At 46.4% G+C, this 18737-nt stretch overlaps 4 protein-coding genes across 8 annotated transcripts; 3 read left to right on the plus strand and 1 right to left on the minus strand.

Moving 5' to 3' along the window:
* Nucleotides 1-391: 391 nt before the first annotated feature.
* Nucleotides 392-7436, minus strand: ythdf3 (YTH N6-methyladenosine RNA binding protein F3). 4 transcript variants are annotated; one of them, XM_086102479.1, is made up of 5 exons: nucleotides 7100-7436; nucleotides 6471-6495; nucleotides 6243-6325; nucleotides 4256-5972; nucleotides 392-926 (listed from the first exon to the last, which is right to left on the minus strand). In XM_086102479.1, the coding sequence occupies exons 1-4, from the start codon at nucleotides 7127-7129 to the stop codon at nucleotides 4302-4304; spliced, it is 1809 nt and encodes a 602-aa protein (XP_085958605.1). In that variant the 5' UTR covers nucleotides 7130-7436; the 3' UTR covers nucleotides 392-926; nucleotides 4256-4301. The 4 variants fall into 4 exon arrangements, with proteins under 4 accessions (XP_085958605.1, XP_085958606.1, XP_085958608.1 ...); XM_086102480.1 differs by having other exon boundaries at nucleotides 6243-6322; nucleotides 7100-7435; XM_086102482.1 differs by having other exon boundaries at nucleotides 4332-5972; nucleotides 7100-7432.
* Nucleotides 7437-8370: 934 nt separating this feature from the next.
* On the plus strand, nucleotides 8371-10771 carry abhd10b (abhydrolase domain containing 10, depalmitoylase b). 2 transcript variants are annotated; one of them, XM_086102488.1, is made up of 5 exons: nucleotides 8371-8539; nucleotides 8846-9029; nucleotides 9478-9589; nucleotides 9927-10064; nucleotides 10141-10771. In XM_086102488.1, the coding sequence occupies exons 1-5, from the start codon at nucleotides 8446-8448 to the stop codon at nucleotides 10480-10482; spliced, it is 870 nt and encodes a 289-aa protein (XP_085958614.1). In that variant the 5' UTR covers nucleotides 8371-8445; the 3' UTR covers nucleotides 10483-10771. The 2 variants fall into 2 exon arrangements, with proteins under 2 accessions (XP_085958614.1, XP_085958613.1); XM_086102487.1 differs by having other exon boundaries at nucleotides 8392-8539; nucleotides 8843-9029.
* A 1764-nt stretch (nucleotides 10772-12535) lies between these two features.
* Nucleotides 12536-15859, plus strand: tagln3b (transgelin 3b). The gene is made up of 5 exons (XM_086102489.1): nucleotides 12536-12726; nucleotides 13784-14001; nucleotides 14442-14616; nucleotides 14968-15070; nucleotides 15154-15859. The coding sequence occupies exons 2-5, from the start codon at nucleotides 13822-13824 to the stop codon at nucleotides 15293-15295; spliced, it is 600 nt and encodes a 199-aa protein (XP_085958615.1). The 5' UTR covers nucleotides 12536-12726; nucleotides 13784-13821; the 3' UTR covers nucleotides 15296-15859.
* A 149-nt stretch (nucleotides 15860-16008) lies between these two features.
* c1qtnf9 (C1q and TNF related 9) lies at nucleotides 16009-18736 on the plus strand. The gene is made up of 3 exons (XM_086102486.1): nucleotides 16009-17312; nucleotides 17379-17441; nucleotides 17556-18736. The coding sequence occupies exons 1-3, from the start codon at nucleotides 17117-17119 to the stop codon at nucleotides 18323-18325; spliced, it is 1029 nt and encodes a 342-aa protein (XP_085958612.1). The 5' UTR covers nucleotides 16009-17116; the 3' UTR covers nucleotides 18326-18736.
* Nucleotide 18737: the final 1 nt, after the last annotated feature.

The following is an 18737-nucleotide window of genomic DNA, read 5'->3' on the forward strand; positions in this document are numbered from 1 at the left end:
CCCCTGCTCCATTTTTAATAAAACTTAATTTCTGCTCATAACCATTTTATTTATTAATACTTTTGGGCAGTTTGTTAGCACAATGGTCTTTTCATTTGACATTAAATGGAAGCTTTGTGGTGTGTGTGCGTGTGTGTCATTAAGACTACATTTGAATTGTGCTAACATCATTTCCACTAATTAAAAATGATTCATAAAAGCTTAAGTAGCCGAGGCGGATAATGGCAGCAGCTGTCGCTTCTTGTTGTCTTTAGCGGCTTCCAATTTGACTAAACAAAAACTAATTGCAAGTGAATCCGAGCGGGAAGTCATCAAGGTGATGTTTTATAAACCCTCTGGTGTAGCATCCTTGTCAACTCATTCAACTTGCTCCAAATGAAGACGAACACAATTTCTTGGGGGGGAATTTCTTTTTTCCGCTAAACACGGCCCGTTTCTTTATTGTCGCTAGTGAATCGGCCACATTCTCCTCAGACAGAAAGCACTTAAGAATCACAAGAGAAGAAGGAAAAAAACAAAACAAAACAAAAGATGAGCCCGTCCGTCGCATTCTTTCGGTATGCGGGTTAATACGGCTTACGATTGGCGTGATTGCGGTTTCCCCCAATTAACTCACCCGAATACCGATCCCAAGACGAGAGAGGGCTCAAATGATTTCCAAATCAAAACAAAAAAAAAAACATGGCGACTACGCTGATTAGTCAAGTTAGTTGCAAACAAAATTTGAAACGGTGAAGGGATGAAAGTGCTTCCGAAGCAGGTGGCTTCGAAATCCACATGCCGAGTGTTGCCGTGATCGGTTGGTCGTCGTCGTCGTCCTCGTGGTGAAGCAACTCTTCATTTTCTCGTTGTTTTGAAGGTCCTACGTCATTTTAGTGTGGGATGTCTCGTTGGCCTGGAGGTTACTGTTTATTTCGACTGCGTTCCTGCCAACGAGAGAAAGAGACGAGGCGTCATTGGGAGGCGTCGACACAACAAACAGCTGCGGGCTTGTTTTGATTCTGCCGGGACAGCTTTCGTCGGAAATTGGGAGAACACGTTCACCAATAACGTGGAACCGCTAAAGCAAATGCAGCGGTACGATTCTGATTTTGACCCCCACCCCCCCCCCCCCTCCCCCCAAAAAATGATTTGATTAGATTGATTACACTGGTAAATTGTAAATTTCATTCAGAGATGGCTTCATGTGTTTTTTTATGCAAATTTCAAAAAACGTGGGTTTTTTTCAGATTTTTGAGTTATTTTCACTTTTTTGTCTTCAAAGTTTTAATCGATGAGCTTTTTGCAAGAAAATGTCCGAATATACTAGGAAATCCAACAGAAACTCTTCAGGTCATATGATGCGGAAAAGGACTTCACCAAACATCGGGGTCTGATTATATGGACCGGATTTTGGGTTGATGTGGCCACTTTAGAGCGCCTCGTCGTCTGCTGCGCGTATCAGCTCGTCATGCAGAGAAAGGCGGGACAACAAAGGGGGCTGAGTGGGAGAATTTTTTATTTTTTTAAAGTCTGACTTGACAGCCAGCGTGTGAACGGGGGGCTTCGCGTGGTGAGGCCACTTTAGAGATCCTCGTTGTCACCCGACCCCTGTGAGATCTATTCGAGCAACCTGAGGTTTGTACGCCAATATCGTTTAATGACTACATAGCTAATCCGCTTTCTCCAATTCTTAGCTTGACTCAAGGTTTCACTCTCATTACTTTGATAATTATGAAGATATGTCCATTTTTCTTAGGGGGGGGGGGGGTCTCCATAATCAGTGTTGAACGGTTGCTGCGGTGACGCTTGTAAAAGGACGCGGTTGCTGAATGAAACCTTTTGTGCGCTGACCTCCACGCTCATGCCTCTGGGCATCATAACTATTAATATACTCAATGTCTCTATTATGGGGACAGCGGCATGCGCTCGTTTTTTCGATTGTATCCACGTACGAGTGACCATATGGATGTTATAAGACGGGTGTTGTAGCGTTAGCGCGGTAACATTATCGAGCGTGGTGTTTTCTTTTCACATTGGCTATTTTAAAGCCGGGGGATTTTCCGCCCGATTATGACTGCCCTGTGTGAACGGCCCCGCGTGGACATGGAGCTGCCAATCTGACGGCTTCTTGGGCTATATCAACAGAGGCTCGCGTTGAACGGAGATGGCGCAAAGCCAGTACAGGGGTGTGAGCTTTCCTGTTGTATTTGACTCGCGCGGGTGTTTGAACGTCACCGACTTTAGCTAAAAACGGGAATGTATACACCACCGAGTCGGGCTACCGCCACCAGCTTGCCGTTCAAAGGCCTGCATCTGCTTTTGTCTCCGAACAGGGAATGCCAGGAATGCGGGTTAGTTTGAGGCCCCCCCCCCCTCCTTTGGGTAGACTTCCTCTGTCGGGGTGGGGGGGGGGGGCTGGCTCATCACGTTCTCAAGATGGCTGTCGGTAGTGTCAGGCTTTTTTTTTTTTTTTTTTTTTTTAAAAAGTCATGCTAACAAGCTAACAAGTCATGCTAACTGCCGGTCGGCAGTTAGCATGACTTGTCGCAAAGTTCCACTTCGACCAGAGTGAGCAGGTGGATCAGCTGATTTTTTTTCAGGCGGTGACTCAGTGAAAAGAGAGCACGAGTACGTACGACAGGGGAAGTGCTCCCTCTGAGACAGTCAGACAGACAAATAGTTCCTATTTTGAACGACTCCGAAAAGGGACTGCGCAGCCTGAAAGTCAGAAAAGGAACAAAGGGAAATGAGGCAAACTGGGGGGGAAAAAATAAAACATCATCAGGTGTCTGTATTTTGTTGTGTGATTTGCAATTGCGCAAAATTGATGGGAAGGTGATGTCAACCCTCGAATTTGCGCTCTTCCGGTGTTATTTTGACTTCAAAATGGCGCAGCGAGAGTGGCTGCCTTTCCAGCAGCTCCTATATTTTGTTCTTCTACTTCTTCCTTTCATAACTTTGCTGCTGTGAATTGGGAATTTCTCCATTGCGAGACTAATAAAGGTTTTCTTATCTTATAAGTCGACTTTTCAGGTTGCGATGCAGGGTGTCAAGTACGCAAAGCCAAGTTGAGGTGACCACGGCTCCTCGTTATTATCTGTTAAAATCCAATTCAAGTCTTTTACGTTGGAAAACAACGATCGACATTTTTGCCTATTTTTTTTCGTGACACGTCAACGGTAACCGAATCGTAATTTGTTTTGTTTTGTTTTTTTCTACGCTCCCAATTTGAACCAACGCCCTCTTTTTGAACCAAGGGATGGAAATGTTTTTTGGACACCGATTCGCTGATGAATTAAAATAATCATTCGTTGCAGCCCTGCTTGTGTTCTTGATATCGTTATTGGATCGAATTGAATATTTAACATTTGGCATCCCATCCAGCGTGGAGGATCGAAGTGCCATCAGTGATGAGACTCAATTGATTACAACTGAGTCGAATAAAGAACTTTCACTTGTGTCATTCATGTCAGCTTTTATAGGTTGAGTATAACGGTTAAAAACAACATAAATATTTACCGTATTTTTCCGGAGTATAAACTGCACCCCAAAAAAAAAAGCATTGTAGAGAAAAAAAAACATACCGTATTTTTTGGATTATAAATCGCAGTTTTTTTCATAGTTTGGCCGGGGGTGCGATTTATGTGTGAAATTATCAACACATTATTATATCATTTCACATGTTATTTTCACACTAAACCGCAAGAGGGCGCTCTAGGCCTGTGTTGATAAACCGACAATGAGTGACGTAAGCGACGTAGAATAGGAAGCGTCACATCTTCTACCTCCAGAGTTGGCAGACTTGTTTCAAACAGACACAGAGGATGAAGATTTCATTGGATTTTGTAATGTGGAGGGACACCGACGGTTTGGTGAACTTGTTAGTATGTTCTTAATGCAATAGTTATCGGAATAAGTCTTAATATGTTACGTGAACATACCAGGCACGTTCGTTGTTTTGGCGTCCTGTAACGTTAGCTTGTAACATACTTATTCAGCCTGTTGTTCTCTATTTTTATTTGCCTTTCAAGATGACATGTCTGTTCTTGGGATTGGATTTTATCACATAAATTTCCCCCCAAAATGTGACTTATACTCTAGTGCGACTTATGTATGTTTTTTTTCTTCATTATGCATTTTATGGCCGGTGCGACTTATAGTCCGGAAAATACGGTAAGTCACTCCAGGGTATGATAAGTCACATAAGGAAGTAGAAGAAGTCGCGTGGTAGTCATGGCGACTAATGCGCAACGTATTGCGAAACCAAACCAACCAGAACGTTTTCGCCGCCGTCAATCCGATTAGGGGGCGTCTCAGAGCTACCGTCTTGCTCTCCGTGTTGACCATACCTTCCTCAAAGCCTCCTCTTCTTCCTGGCGTTTCTCGTAATGTGCAAAGTCATCAAAGATTGAGGTGGTATGCTTGTAAGTGGCGATAATTTTAAGCACTTGCTTGGCCTTCTCCAGGGGCACCTCCTGAGTGTCCCTGGAGTTGGTCACCGGCTTGTTGTCATTGTTCTCCAGCCGGATGTGTCGCAGCTGGTTGTTGGGCACGTCTTTGATGAAGGCCCACTTCACCTCGAACTTGCCCTTCCACTTATCCTGAGACCAGACGCCGGCGTAGGCGTTGTAGTCCACCGGCGAGCGCATCTCGGCCACGCCGCAGAAGTGCCCGCTGCCGTTGACGCTGAACAGCAGGTACAGGGGCCCCTTGCCACCCAGCGAGCGGTAGGCCCCGTCCAGACGCTTGTTGCCGTGTTCTGTGCTGCACCAGATGGAATACTTGATGGAGCGGTGGATGTCGTCTTCCGAATAGCTCTTAATAATGAAAACCCGTCCGTTTTTCAAGTTCCACTCAAAGTCTTTGGGGTTGTAGTTGTTGAGGGCGCGCAGTTTCTCCAGCACGGGGTGCACTTCGCCCGAGCACAACGAGGCGCTCATCGGAATGCCCACGCCGAAGCCGTCGCCGCCGCCGCGGTTCCTGGGCGCCACCCAGCGGTTGGGCGGCGGGCCGGGCTGTTGGGGTTGATGCTGATGGAGGGCCGGCGGGGGGTGGCCCGGGTGAGAGGAGAGGTGCAGGGGGCCGGGCGGGAGGGACTGAGGGTGTTGCGGGGACTGGAGGGACTGCAGGTGGAAGGGCTGGTGCTGGTGTTGAGGCTGATGGGGCAAAGGGTTCTGCAGTAAGGCCGGGGGCTGGGCGAGAAGAGGCTGCTGCACCAGAGGCGCGGTCGGCATCATGGTCTGAGCGAGCGGCGGCTTGTTCGGGGGGCCCTTATCGTCCCAGGTGCCAATGTTCATGTTGTGCTTGATGGGCGGGGGAGGAACGGCGGCGCCCGCCATCCCCATGTTGGCTTTGGGCTTCGCCTTGAGTTGAGGCTTGGCCGGCTTCTTGGCGATGGCCGCCCACGAGGCGGTTTTACCCGCCGACGAGCTCACGGAAGGCGGCGGGTTATTGGCCGCCACGCTGCTCATCCCCGCCGCGGCCGCTAAGGGCGAGCCCACCGTTTTCGTGACGGCCGCGACCATGTCCGTACCCAGCTTGAGCCCCGCCACGCTCTGCTCGATGCTGTTCAACACCGGCATCTTACCGAGCTGCGCGTCGCTCCTGAAGCCGGCCTGTCCGTCCGCGATGGCGCGGCCCAGCGAGCTGGGCGCGTAGCCGTAGCTGTTAGTGTAGACGGAGGTCTGCGTGGACTGACCCTGGGACACGCTGGTGCCCCAAGTGGAAAAGTCGGCATTGCCGGGGAAGAAGTTGAAACCGTGCTGGCCCAGAAAGGGAGGCGTGTTGCCCAGAGCACCAGGCTGGCTAAAGACGCCGTCGGGGATGAAGTGCGGCTCGCCGTTGCTCATCTGTCCGTAGGTGGTCAGGTAGGGCATGGGCGGGTCTCCGGCTGTGGACCAGGCGGCCTCTCCCAGAGAGTACGGAAATCCGATCGACGGCGCATAGTAGCTGGGCATGTAGGGATCGGACATGGGTGGGTAGCTGTTGCCCTGCATGGTGAAGACATCGCAACCCGTTAATGCTCCGTTTCCCAACCGTGATCAAGCAATGGCACAGGATTGACATAAAAAAATTTAAAAATGCAAATATGGCGTCACTTTTTAACTCATTCACTCCCAAAGACGCTTTTAAACGTCTTTTCAGACTTGGTCCAGAATTGGCTGGTACTGAATGAGTTAATGGCACCGGGTTGTGTTTTACCAGTTGCTCGAAGCTAGTTTGCGGCGCGTGGCCGCAACCATTTAATTGTCCCGTATTACCTGATTTGTCTGGCTGCTGATGTAAGGCTCAAAGTCATCATCATTCACTCCGTCCTTTTGATGCATTGATCCGTTTTGCACTGCTTGGAAAAGAACGCAACATGAAATCACAGCGGCGTTAGACCATAATACACATGAATATTTCATTTCTGGTAATATCCGTGTGGTGGCGCAAGCTGGAAAATGCATGCACGTTTTGGAACATAATGTACCTCTACAGTTATTTACCTTTATTTCCCTGTCCTTTAGGTCTCTGGAATGGTGAAAAAGATTGCATTAGCACAACAGTGATGGCGCGCTTTCCATAAGGCACACCTCCAAACAAATATGCCACAAAAAGTGAGAGGCAGGTTCATTGCGCACGTCTGCCATCTCGTGGAAGAGCATTTCGTCATCCTGCCTGTCAATGTAAGTTGCTGACAAAGATAGAACCAGTAGCATCTTGTTTGCAAAGATTAAACCATTTTCGGACCAAAGTAGTGAAATTGGATGACTTCAGGAGGCACACCTGATGACCTATTCCGGCTCACTGGTTGGGAATGACTGCATTAGCACATACATGATGCTGTTTCAGTGGATGAACATGTCAATGGGCTAGCTGCAGCTTTCAGGCTGCTTGGTTCTCCGTATTAAGCGGATGTCGAACGCCGAGGCGTCCACAACGTCGATCGGCTACAACCGGCCGGCGCCAGCGTGAACCTCGGGTCGGCCTGCCTGCGTTTCCGGGCGGCTAAAAAGCTACCACATATCGTAGCTTTTTGTTGATATGGCAATCCCCACTAGGATTGAACTGCTGGAGGCAAACTTTCCCGGCCTGCCTCCCACCAACCGAACCTAAAAGCGGGGCCGAAACAGACCTGCTGGTGGTCCACTGTGGTCGCAGACATCCTCCAGGAAGCGGGGCCGATGGCTGCTCAGCACACTGTCCGTTCGCCCGTGCGCACGTTCAGGTGTCGGCGGCGGAGCCCACCACCCCTCCCGCACCCCTCCCCAGGAGCACACGACGACGTCGCCGTTTATCGACGAATAAATTGGCCTGCGAACGAGGTGGATGTCGGAGCGAACGGAGAGGAGCGGGGGAGTGAGTCAACGGGAACGTGACGAGCGTTTTACGGGAATACCCCCCCTGCCATCCTCCACAATGGCGGACTGGCTTCTCCACCCCCGACTCCCGCTTCCGCTCCGCTCCTCCGCTCGGTGACTTTCCGCCTGTGACGTTCTGAGTCTTGTTCCACTCTTCACATGACAGGCGCAAACTCACCAGGGACGCAGCTTCTTTCCACATAATAGTTAACGCGCAGCCATTCATACACATTAAAAAACAACAACAAAACACCTCTGTCGTCATTTAGCGAACCCTGCTTCAAGCACTCGTTATTACATCTTGTTATTACCTGTATTAGTCTCGCCATGTCTTTTATTAACCACTTTTGGATGACTCACCTGCGTTATTACCTAAATTCCCCGGTAATTAACTCTGACTCTCCTCAATTTTCACGTTTTTATCTTCGAACAGGCACGCCAACAATACCTTGGGTTTTAAATATGTTTTTTAAGTGTAAGCCATGTTATAAAAATGCATAGATCTAACATTACCATACTTAATCCTCTGAATAACAGGTATACATTTTTTGTTTCCATTTGCTCTCTGCTCACCATGCTTACTACCACCTTTATTCCCCGCTCCAACAGTTTTCATTTCTGTTCTTGTCTTTAAAGTCCACATTACTTTTGACCATATGTAATTCTCTGCCTCAAAAGGCTAGAAAACACAAATAATAAAACTTACGTAATTTATTCTTCCTTACTTAATTTAGCGATGAACCTTTTATTCACCATGTACGATGACATAATATCTAAACATAGAGCTGTAACTATCACAAATATGTAGTTTGTCATATATGTTTTTGCTTTGGTTTATTCTGGTGTCTTCAGCCAGGCCCGCACTGCAAATGAGAATCCTTACTCAAATAGCTTACCCAGATGAAGAATAAATAAACTATTTTCTTTCCTTGCATTCTGGTATCGGCAGAGCCGACACATTCAATATGGCGCGCGAGCAGCAATGGACCAACCCGCTGAAGGCGGGATCTATAAGAACTTACATCTCTGTTGCTGTGTGCGAATCCGAAGTGATTTCCGTGAATGCGACCGCGCGGGCACTTCTCGCGAGACTTTCCCCGTCAGTGGCTCGCGCTCCAGTATGGCAGTTGTCGCTCTGAGGTCTTGTCGCAGAGGGCTTTCTCGCTTTTTAAGCCATGGCGGCTTCGCACTTTCGTCCGAAACACACTCGAAAGGTTTGGCCGGTTCTTAAACTGTCCACTCGGCTTGGTAAAGACGGCCTGTGTTAGCTCGGGTGGCCATTTAAACGTATACGAGGGGGGTGTGGCTTTGAACGAGTGCGTCGTTTTAAAAATACTGGACTGTACATTATGTGCTCGACTCTGAATTAATTACATCACAGTCAGATATAATTTGAGTGTCATCAACGATTAACATCCATTCATCCTGTGAAATTACCATGAGGAGTTTGCCTTTCTTCCACCATGTTCCCTCCATGTTTACATAACTTGCAATACTAACAATTGTGTGTCCACCAGCAGACCGAAGACACAAGTCCACGGTTCAGTATGCTACCAGGCCGGATCTCCCCAAACTCGCCTATAGGAGGGTGAAAGGCAAAAGTCCAGGGGTGGTCTTCCTGCCTGGTTATGGGTCTAACATGAATGGACAGAAAGCTGAGGCGCTGGAAGAATTCTGCCAGTCACTTGGACACTCGTACCTCAGGTGAGCCATTAAAAATGAACCCTTGTGTGGTATACGGCGAACTCCTTCATCGCAGGGTTTTAGACCACAATCAAGACCCATTTAGGACACATTTTTATGTCATTTTATCCCTCCGTCACAACACATTGAAACAAACTGGAGCTTACGAAAACACAGTTGAAACCTCTGTACTTGTTCTCAGTCTCGCTGTCAAATAATGTGAGACTATTGTATGACATCACATAGTCAGAAAGAAGACTCCAAATAAGAGGCAAAGTCTGCCTGAATGAAGCTTGGGCTTCACAGTTAATCGATTATTAACCGTGATCATGATTTTGGCTACACTGATCAACTTGATCGTCTGCACGCACTTTTTTTTAACAGTAGTCAGCCAACCACGAGCGGGTGAAAGCAACGTTTAGTCTTCATTAAGCTTCTTTGACATTTGGTTCTGTTTGGTCTCGCATAGGTTTGACTACACCGGACACGGGGCCTCAGAAGGGGTGCTAGCAGAGGGGACCATTGGCACATGGAAAAAAGATGTCCTTTTTATGCTGGATGAATTTGCAGAGGGCCCACAGGTGAGAAGTGCTTCACATTCTCAAAGCGAGGTCCACACATATTGATTGTGAACTGAATTTTTGTTTTTTTTTATGTGAAAGAGAGCTCACACATTCCAAAAACATAGTGGCTTGCTGGAAACTCAAGTTACAAAAAGAAAGTGTAACATAACTAAAGAGCGGGTTCTTCATTTTAAATGCAACCTCACCGTCTCGCCACAAGGTGTCACTGTTTGACCGCATTGCCTCAAACTTGAAATTGTCTGCAACATGTCCCGTACACTCAAAGGACACGCCATCAGGTACAAGTGATGGATTGTTGCATCATGTAGTCAACCGCGCTTTTATTTCCTTGTAGATACTCGTGGGCTCCAGTATCGGAGGCTGGCTCATGCTGCTGGCGGCTATTGCGCGTCCGGAGAAGACTGCCGCCTTGGTGGGCATCTCCACCGCCGCCGACCACATCGTCACCTCGTTTAACGCTCTTCCACTGGAGGTGGGACTATTTTTCTGTGCAGTCTAGCCATTTTTTCAAGCATTTGTCTGAGACTCGCCAATGTCGTGCCGCATAGACGAAGATGCAGTTTCAGGAGAAAGGTGAATGGACGGTACCGACCAAGCACAGTGAAGAAGGCGTGTACAAGTTCAGCATGGACTTCCTGCACGAGGCCGAGAACCACTGCGTGCTGCATAGCCCCCTCCCGGTCACGTGCCCCGTGCGCCTCATTCACGGCCTGAAGGACGAGGACGTTCCGTGGCACATTTCCATGCAAGTGGCCGAGCGCTTACTCGGCGCCGACGTGGACGTCATCCTGCGGCGCCACGGCCAGCACCGCATGTCGGAGAAGGAAGACATCAAGCTCATGGTCTACACTGTCGACGACCTCATAGACAAGTTGACCACCATGGTGTGATGACAAGGGCGTCGGCGTGGGCTGGGAGGGGCTTAGCCTCCAAAGACTGTTTCCTACCAAAACAAGGCAAGTTCCTTCCCCCCCCCCCCCCCGAAAAAAGACCTACTGTCCTCTATCTTTGTATTTCCCTTTCGTATTAAGTTGCATTTCAGTAGTAGACGGGTCACTCACTTCTACTCCTGCTCTTCCTTCTTCCACTTTAACGACGACAGTATAGAAGAGTTCCTGTGCCTTTTTTTTTTCACTTTTCTCACCCAGGTGGGCCCAATAAAACCTCTGCACACTGTCAGCTCTTTCTATCATTGAATCCCAATGTGATGCATGTTTTTCAGCTCAACAGGTAAGATGTCGAGGGTTCTTGCAGGACTGTTGATCAGGTAAATAAAAATGCCAGGTTGGCTGGATGTGGCCGGCGGGCCCGTACTTTGTCCGCCTCCGTTCTAGCATGACGTTCTTTACCGCGGCGTGAACCAGCTGGGCTTGTTGATCATTAACATGTCATTGGCCCCTCGCCGGACTGTGCTCAATGGGGCGGCGCCACTCACTTTTAACCTTTTCTCTCGCTCCGTCTGTCATCTTCGTGTCCTCGCGCATGGTCGAGAACATCAATTGAGGGCGTTCGAGGGCGCCTGTTCTTGAAAGCCTGATTGGAAGCTTATTTATGAGGCAGGAGCAAATGGAATGGTCTCCCCTCAACCCAAACGTACAACACTGTGTTCCAAATTATTAGGCCATTGGGTTTGTTCAGTTTTCCTAAATTTGATTTAGTAATTTTTTTTTAAGCTATATTAGCTTTTACGGTGTGTTTTATTGAACACAAGCACCACAATGTTTTGTTTTGGTTTTTTCAAAAAATTGTCTCAGAGTTGCTAATTTGAGTTCCACCTTCATAGATTCTTTTCCACATGTCCTAAGGCGGCTTAAGTTTTGATCGATCTGAAACTGGCGTCACAGGCAATCGTTTTTTCACAGACTGAGATTTAGGGTCGTGTTTTCATGCAGGACCCGAAAGTACATCTATGCAAGATATACTCCCCCCACACCCCCCAAAAAGAAAAAGTTGATGATGCATGTTAGCATATCAGCCCCGCTGTTCTAATTTACATCACTTCCCCCATGCCGAGTTTCTCCACCCATGACCAGGTCACCTAGTTTTTATTTCATTTTTACTTTAGTTTTTTTTAATTAGCTAGTTTTAATTAGTTTTTAGAGCAGTTTTGTCCTTTTTAGTTTTTGAAAATCTTTGTTTTAAATTTTTATTAGGTTTACTATTTTTTTTTTCTTCTAAATTATTGGAGCATTTGTCACAAAGTATTCTGTAATAAAGTAAACGACAATTTTCAAACGACTGTTTGACCTTCCTTCTTCTACACGGCAATACAGGAATAAATATATATAAAATGAATCCCCAAAGCTCACGCGTAATATTCATTGACAAAGTTGAAAGCGGAGGACATGTTTGCTTGAAATAATTTCTTTTCCCAAAAGCATTTTTGTTTTTATTTTATTTCGTTCACATTATCTTTCGTTAACTACAAAAACATTGACAGTCACAACCGACCATTCGCATCGACTTGGCAATTTCGAGTCTTAAATGAAGCTAACTAACGAAGCTCTGGTCGACGATACAAATTCCCGAAAAGCAAGGCAGGAGCCAAAATTCAAACCACAAACCACACTCCCGTGACGCAGACACGCTCTCCACGATTCACCGCGCCGACCGGTGTGTCAAGTGTGCTCGCATTCTTGATGGTCGACTGATTTAAAATGACGGGGAGGGGGAAATTATTTCACAGTGAATACAAATTAGACTTTTTTTTTTCCTGTTTACATTTTATTGCATCGGATTAAACTCTGCACGTGTATCCAAAGAAGTGGCCATTCATATTTTTTCGCCTGGACCAAAACGCACAATTGGGGCGAAAACAATCAATGAGCACATCAATAGTGAGGCTTCCAGTAGCTTACATGGACTGCGGTGACCGCTGGCTCCCATAGGCCCCACCGCCCTTCTTGCCTCCCTCCCTCGTGTGCATCTATAAAAAGGCGTGTCCACCCCCGCTCCCTCCCGCCACCCCTCCCGGACACAAGTGTGACAGAGCCTCCCCCCACCACACGCCCAAGCCCAACCCAGACGCACTTCTGCTTCCCTTCATGGATGCTCCAGGACTCCAGCATCCTCTGCGGAATTGACACGCTGCTCTGACAAGGCGGGACGCGAACACGCAACAGCTCCGCTTAACTGTAAGTCAACTGCGTCTGTGTGTGTGTGTGTGTGTCTGTGTGCAGTGTAGCGCGGTGTTGAGTTTTCAGTTTCTGAACATTGGTTGGATTTCACTCATTTCATCTCGACGTTTGAACACAGAAAATGACATGCAAGCCATCGTTGACAATGCACCACAAAGCGCTGACGTCATTGATTTTTTTTTTTTTAACAAGGTGCTAAAAATAGACCCGATGTAGCATTCTGTGCGCGACGGGCGCATGCCTCCCTTTTATTTATTTATTTATTTATTTGTTTTCCAGTATGCCGGAAACGGGTGTGACACGGTCGCCATAGCAATAATGTGTTCCCGGATGGGACAGCTGCCAGGGACCACACCCTTCTCTCCAGGCCACTTCATTAGGTACACTTGCACATCCACATTATGGCGTTTTAAAAAAAAAATGGAGAGATAATATTACCGCTGGTTTTTTATGTTTTGTAATACGTTTGCTATTGTGGTTGTGCTGCATCATGCTGAAAAGTGTGCCTAATAATGTGGTCACCTCAAATTAGTTCCACAGAAGGGTCAAAATATTAGCAATGGCTCTCATGACGAACACCACTGCCAACTGAGACCTGCGACTATAATTCTGGTTTTAAAAATCGAAATTATTTTAGGTCATGTCGAATCTTTGTGCAACCCGAGAGGCGTTTTGAATGTTGTGGTCATCTTGGTTGAGATTACAACAAGCGGCAACACAAAAAAATGACAATATTTTGGGGTTGCTTTGCTACAACCAGCGCAAGGTGCTTTGTCATCTGTGTAAAGTAAAAATCTCAAGATTTGGAAAGGAATTTTGGATCCAAAAAATTTGAGGAGGGAGGAATTGTGCCTGCACAATAATAAACATGCTGGCATTGCTTTGCTACCTCCAGTTGTCTAGAATTTGTGTAGAATATAGTGAAATCTGAAGACATTCTTAATCATAAAAATGAAACAAAACCAGATTTTCAACGTGGATTATAAAGGTGTACATATACTAATATCACAGTATTGTAATATAAATATCATTGTCGATGTGTTCTTCCCTCCAGGCCGTTTTCACCGGGTGAAACGTCTGGGAAGCGTTGTCATGGCTAACAGGGGCCCCAGTTACGGCCTGAGCCGAGAGGTCCAAGAAAAGATCGAGCAGAAGTATGACCCGGACCTGGAGCAGCGGCTTGTTGACTGGATCGTGGCCCAATGTGGCGGCAGCGTGGAGAAACCGCCGCCTGGCAGAGAGGGCTTCCAGAAATGGTTGATGGATGGGACGGTGAGTGCACGAACACCGACGATTTGAATTATTAAAATCTAACTCTTTTGTTAAAGGCAAAGTTTTAACTCATTCACGACGAGTCAGGTTCAAATGGATGTTTGACTTGCAGCCCAGTAAAAATGGATCTTTGACATTTTTGCCGTCAGTGGCTAAGAATCAGTTTTGAGTTGAACGTGTATCTAATTTACTCATTCAGTACCAGCCAATTCTAGACCAAGTCTGAAAAGACGTTTAAAAACGTCTTTGGGAGTGAATGAGTTAAGTGGCCAATAAGTATGTATATATATATATATATATATATATATAATATATATATGCGACACTAAACAACAAATATCTGGAGGAGCTGCAGATCTGGGAATTTTTTCTTATTTTTTTCCAATTTGGACTTTTTTTTAAAAATTGTATTATTTTTTTTTCTTTTTTTTTTTTTACAGGTCCTGTGTCGACTCATCAACAGCCTTTATCCTAAAGGCAAGGAGCCGGTCAAGAAGATCTCCGAGTCCCAAATGGCCTTCAAGCAAATGGAGAAAATATCTCAGTTCCTGCAGGCCGCTGAGGCCTACGGGGTCACCAAAACAGATATATTCCAAACCGTAGACCTCTGGGAAGGTGCATTTTTTAAATTTATTTATTTATGTATTTTTTAAGGCTATTTTGAATAGACCCCAGTTAAGAAGTCATTCAAAGAATTTTATTCTACATTTTATTATTAATATATAACTTTTTTTTTCATGAATCAATAATTATGCTCATTTGTTTTTTTTTTTATGATTAACTGTGCAGTGGGTCACATTGACCCATAATATTTTTTACTGTATTGGGATTAAAGGAAAATAATTACCTGGAGTTTCTTGAGCATTTTTTCTAAATGATAATAATTTGAAAAAAAAAATTCCCAGTTCAATAATAAGACAATATTTTAATTTTTTTTTTCTTCTTTGTCCCCATCGTCCATTGCAGGGAAGGACATGGCCGCGGTGCAAAGGACCCTGATGGCATTGGGCAGCGTGGCCGTAACCAATGACGACGGCCTCTACAAAGGCGACCCGGACTGGTTCCACAGGTTAAAAACCTCCCATCCCCTCGTCTTCTTCCTCCACGTCAGCGCCGTCATCCCCCCCCCCCCCCCCGACTCTGTCTACGCAGGAAAGCGCAGGGCTATCGACGAGAGTTCACCGAGGAGCAGCTGCGCCAAGGCCGGAGTATGATCAGCCTCCAGATGGGCAGCAACCGCGGAGCATCTCAGTCAGGCATGACGGGCTACGGTATGCACCGTCAAATCATGTAGAAGACGAGCTCGCCGCCGCTTCCTGTACCTCCCTCCTCGTTTCTACTAACACTCGAGTCACGTAGCCTATTCTGCCTTCTGCTGACCCTAACCACCCTGAAACTGCTGCTTTCAACCACAACGTCTTCCGCTCTTTGTGTTTTCCTGCTCCGATCGCGCCGCTCGTCCCTTTCACTTGATGATTTTTAACATGCCACTCCCAAGTCCTCCGTTTAGCCCCGCTGACATCTGATTAAAATGTCAAGCAAGCCATCAGTGTTCATTGCTGCAATGAAAAAGAAAAAAAAAAAGCATGCTTCTTGAATGACATTTACCACGGGTGATTGTTTTACAGTGCTTGGTTATTATGTAACGGTGTGCTCGGTTAGCCTCACGTGGTGCCTGGTTTACGGAACGAAAGACCACAAAGGTCCAAGTCCTGCTACACTCGCCTCAAAACGTGTACTTTCTTTTTGTGTGTGTGTGTGTGTGTGTGTGTGTATTATGTTTATGGTATTTGTTTTCCCAAGATATATTTTATCTGGAGGCTTACTGGAGAAAAGGAAATAAAGTACATGAACTGAATATGCAAGTGTGTTTGTGTGTATAAAATCAAATAATGAGCCGCTGTTTTGTTTTGTTTTTTGCCCTGATTTGAAGAGAAAAAAAGCCACAACTTGAAAAATGAATGTGAATTTTAAAAATATCAATTGATGTTTTTTATCTTATAAAAAGTATAGATTTTGAAATGAATGTGTTTCTTTGCAAGGAAAATTTGACATGCAGACCCCCCCCCCAAAAAAAAATCAATTTTATTCACACTAAATGCTCTCTCTCATTGAAGAAGATATGGTTGAAAAATATAGGCTGTGCATTAAAAAAAATTCAAATACAATTTTTGGATGTATGCATTTTCACGGTTAGGAGTGACATTCATGTAAATGCACTTTTTCTTTTTTTAACTCACAATAACCTGAACGAGGCTGTGTTGACTAATTCCACTGTCGGCTACGGAGCAGGACTGTGTTCACTTCGCGGTGATGTTATTGTCTTCTCTCCCTCCCCTGGGGTTCATCCCTCCTCGCCCGCCTGCTCGTATCTCCTTGCTGAGTACAATTTAATAATAAAGAGGCAGCCGGACGACAACAGCATTAGGACAGCAGCTTCATGCGGATGCACTGATGACACCGTCCTGGTTAAGTCAAGGAAAAAAAAAAACTAGAGACCAGAAGACGGTGGACTGTTTTGGGTGTTGAAGCCTTTTAGGGAAAAGCGGTTACTCCAGTGGACAGCTTATCATGTTATCAGGTTACAGGGTGCATGAAAGGGTTATGAATCCGATACACCTCTTGACAAAAGTGTCATTTGGCAGCGGATGAAGTGCTGCATCGGCAAGTGAAAATACAATCACTGATTAATTTTTAAATTTTGCAATTTATTTATTTTTTTGTAATTTCATAATGGTTATCTTAATTGTTTTTGGGGGTTTTTTTTTCAAAGTGATATTTGGTGTCAAGAACCTCTGATTTACAATTAATCAACGAGCAAAGTAAAATAAATACACACGGATGAACAAATTCTCATGTTAAAACGATATGGCTGAATTTAACAGGAGCAAGATGAAGACTTTTCAAGCCTGGCTGGTCCTCGTAGTTTAATATTAGCGCCACACTCTGTAACTCACAATGAGTAAGCCAAAAAAAAAAAAAAAAAAAACAAGCTCAGGCACCCAATTGAGTTGAGGTCCAAAGTTCTTGCCGAGCTTCAGTTTTTCCACTTTAGTTCTCCAGATCACATGAAACCAATTTGAAGAAAACACATCGCGCGTTATTCGCTTTGGCAATGCTAACGACGAGCTTCAGCGTCACTCTCATGCTCCTCCTACTGGGAGTTCGGTGTGTTGCGCAGGATGGCGGTCCGAACGGGAACGCCAAGGGCTGCGTTTGCGGCTATCCGGGGATCCCCGGGGACCCCGGGCACAACGGGGCCCCCGGAAGAGACGGCAGGGACGGACCGCGAGGCGAGAAAGGGGACATGGGTGAGTGATCCAAGTTTGAAGTTGTTGTTGGCCGCTGCGTTTCTGACACTTTGTCTCCCCCGTAAGGTGGAATCGGTGCGGTAGGACCAGCGGGAAAGGATGGACAAAAGGGAGACATAGGGCCGCCTGGTAAGTACTTATTTATTTATTTTGAGGGGGGCCAGGGGGGGGGGGTAAGAGACTATGCAAACTTGGCACGAGCTGAGATTCGAACACAGAACTTCAGATTTTTTCAATGTCTAGGTGCACCTGGTCCAGCGGGGCTCAAGGGGAAAAGGGGGGACAATGGAGACCAAGGACCACCTGGTAAAATGGGCCCCCATGGAATCGAAGGCCCCATCGGTCCGAAAGGAAATAAAGGCGAGCTTGGGGTACCCGGACCCCAAGGACCCAAAGGTGAAGAGGGATTTTCTGGACCACAAGGTCAGAAGGGAGAAACGGGTCTTCGTGGAGATCGAGGAATTCAGGGGCCAATGGGTCCTCCGGGTAGGTTGGGGTCTAAAGGGGAAGTGGGCGCTCCAGGTACAAAAGGCGGAGTGGGTCACAGGGGTGACAGGGGGTCTCGAGGAGACAAGGGTGACAAAGGCGAGCAGGGAGATGTTTGGGTCATCTCCAAAAGCGCTTTCTCCGCGGGACTCACCGCACAGAGCAAACTCCCGACGGCTCATACGCCCATCCGGTTTGACAAGATTATTTACAACCAACAAAACCATTATGATCCCCAAACCGGAAGGTTCACATGCTCGGCAGCCGGCGCATACTTTTTCACCTATCACATCACCGTCTTCTCCAGGAATGTGAAAGTGGCCCTGGTGAAAAACGGTGCCAAGGTGCTTCACACCACAGACAGCTACCAAAGCGGCGAAGACCAGGCGGCCGGGGCCACCGTGCTGCAGCTGGAGCCCGGAGACAAAGTGTGGCTGCAAGTCGTCGGGGGCGAACTTTTTAACGGGCTCTTTGCTGATGAAGATGATGACACCACCTTCTCCGGGTTCCTCATTTTCGGGGCCTAGTTTTGAGTGGAGGAGTTTGTCCTGAATAATGTAAGTAAGCATCATGGTTTGCGTCAAGGTTCACCTTCACCCCTGCAAATGTTGATGTTCATTCCCTGCAATTTTCTCACAATGCTGCGTTAAGGTTTACGCGGGTGACACGGTTGCTGATGTACATTTTGATTTTAATCAATTACGTTTGCCTTACAATACCAAAGCAATATAAAACTTGTATCTTTTAAACCCCATAAAATGTTTTTACTATTTTGAGAGGTCGTATATTCCCTATTGTCATGTTGAGCTGAACATATTTTGGTCTGTTTATTTTTTTTTTGAATGGACTACCCGCCGTTGTATGTAGGATCCCCATGAAAATGAAAAGGTGTATCTCAAACGATGACTGTACTCCTAATAATAAAGCATTTAAATGTTG

Source organism: Hippocampus guttulatus, chromosome 21 (genome assembly GCF_054856545.1).
Source record: "Hippocampus guttulatus isolate MCC_2025c chromosome 21, RoL_Hgut_1.0, whole genome shotgun sequence".
Taxonomy (NCBI): Eukaryota; Metazoa; Chordata; class Actinopteri; order Syngnathiformes; family Syngnathidae; genus Hippocampus; species Hippocampus guttulatus.

Excerpts from the sequence above, each read along its gene's own strand:
- c1qtnf9 (XM_086102486.1), top strand. The coding sequence starts at position 17,117 with ATGCTAACGACGAGCTTCAGCGTCACTCTCATGCTCCTCCTACTGGGA. Across the intron at positions 17,313-17,378 it reads AGGCGAGAAAGGGGACATGG|GTGGAATCGGTGCGGTAGGA; the intron begins GTGAGTGATCCA and ends CTCCCCCGTAAG. Across the intron at positions 17,442-17,555 it reads GGGAGACATAGGGCCGCCTG|GTGCACCTGGTCCAGCGGGG; the intron begins GTAAGTACTTAT and ends TTCAATGTCTAG.
- tagln3b (XM_086102489.1), top strand. The coding sequence starts at position 13,822 with ATGGCTAACAGGGGCCCCAGTTACGGCCTGAGCCGAGAGGTCCAAGAA. Across the intron at positions 14,002-14,441 it reads AATGGTTGATGGATGGGACG|GTCCTGTGTCGACTCATCAA; the intron begins GTGAGTGCACGA and ends TTTTTTTTACAG. Across the intron at positions 15,071-15,153 it reads GACCCGGACTGGTTCCACAG|GAAAGCGCAGGGCTATCGAC; the intron begins GTTAAAAACCTC and ends CTGTCTACGCAG.
- abhd10b (XM_086102487.1), top strand. The coding sequence starts at position 8,446 with ATGGCAGTTGTCGCTCTGAGGTCTTGTCGCAGAGGGCTTTCTCGCTTT. Across the intron at positions 8,540-8,842 it reads GTCCGAAACACACTCGAAAG|CAGACCGAAGACACAAGTCC; the intron begins GTTTGGCCGGTT and ends TGTGTCCACCAG. Across the intron at positions 10,065-10,140 it reads TTAACGCTCTTCCACTGGAG|ACGAAGATGCAGTTTCAGGA; the intron begins GTGGGACTATTT and ends CGTGCCGCATAG.
- ythdf3 (XM_086102479.1), bottom strand. The coding sequence starts at position 7,129 with ATGTCTGCGACCACAGTGGACCACCAGCAG. Across the intron at positions 6,496-7,099 it reads CCACAGTGGACCACCAGCAG|AGACCTAAAGGACAGGGAAA; the intron begins GTCTGTTTCGGC and ends TCACCATTCCAG. Across the intron at positions 5,973-6,242 it reads TCAGCAGCCAGACAAATCAG|GGCAACAGCTACCCACCCAT; the intron begins GTAATACGGGAC and ends TTCACCATGCAG.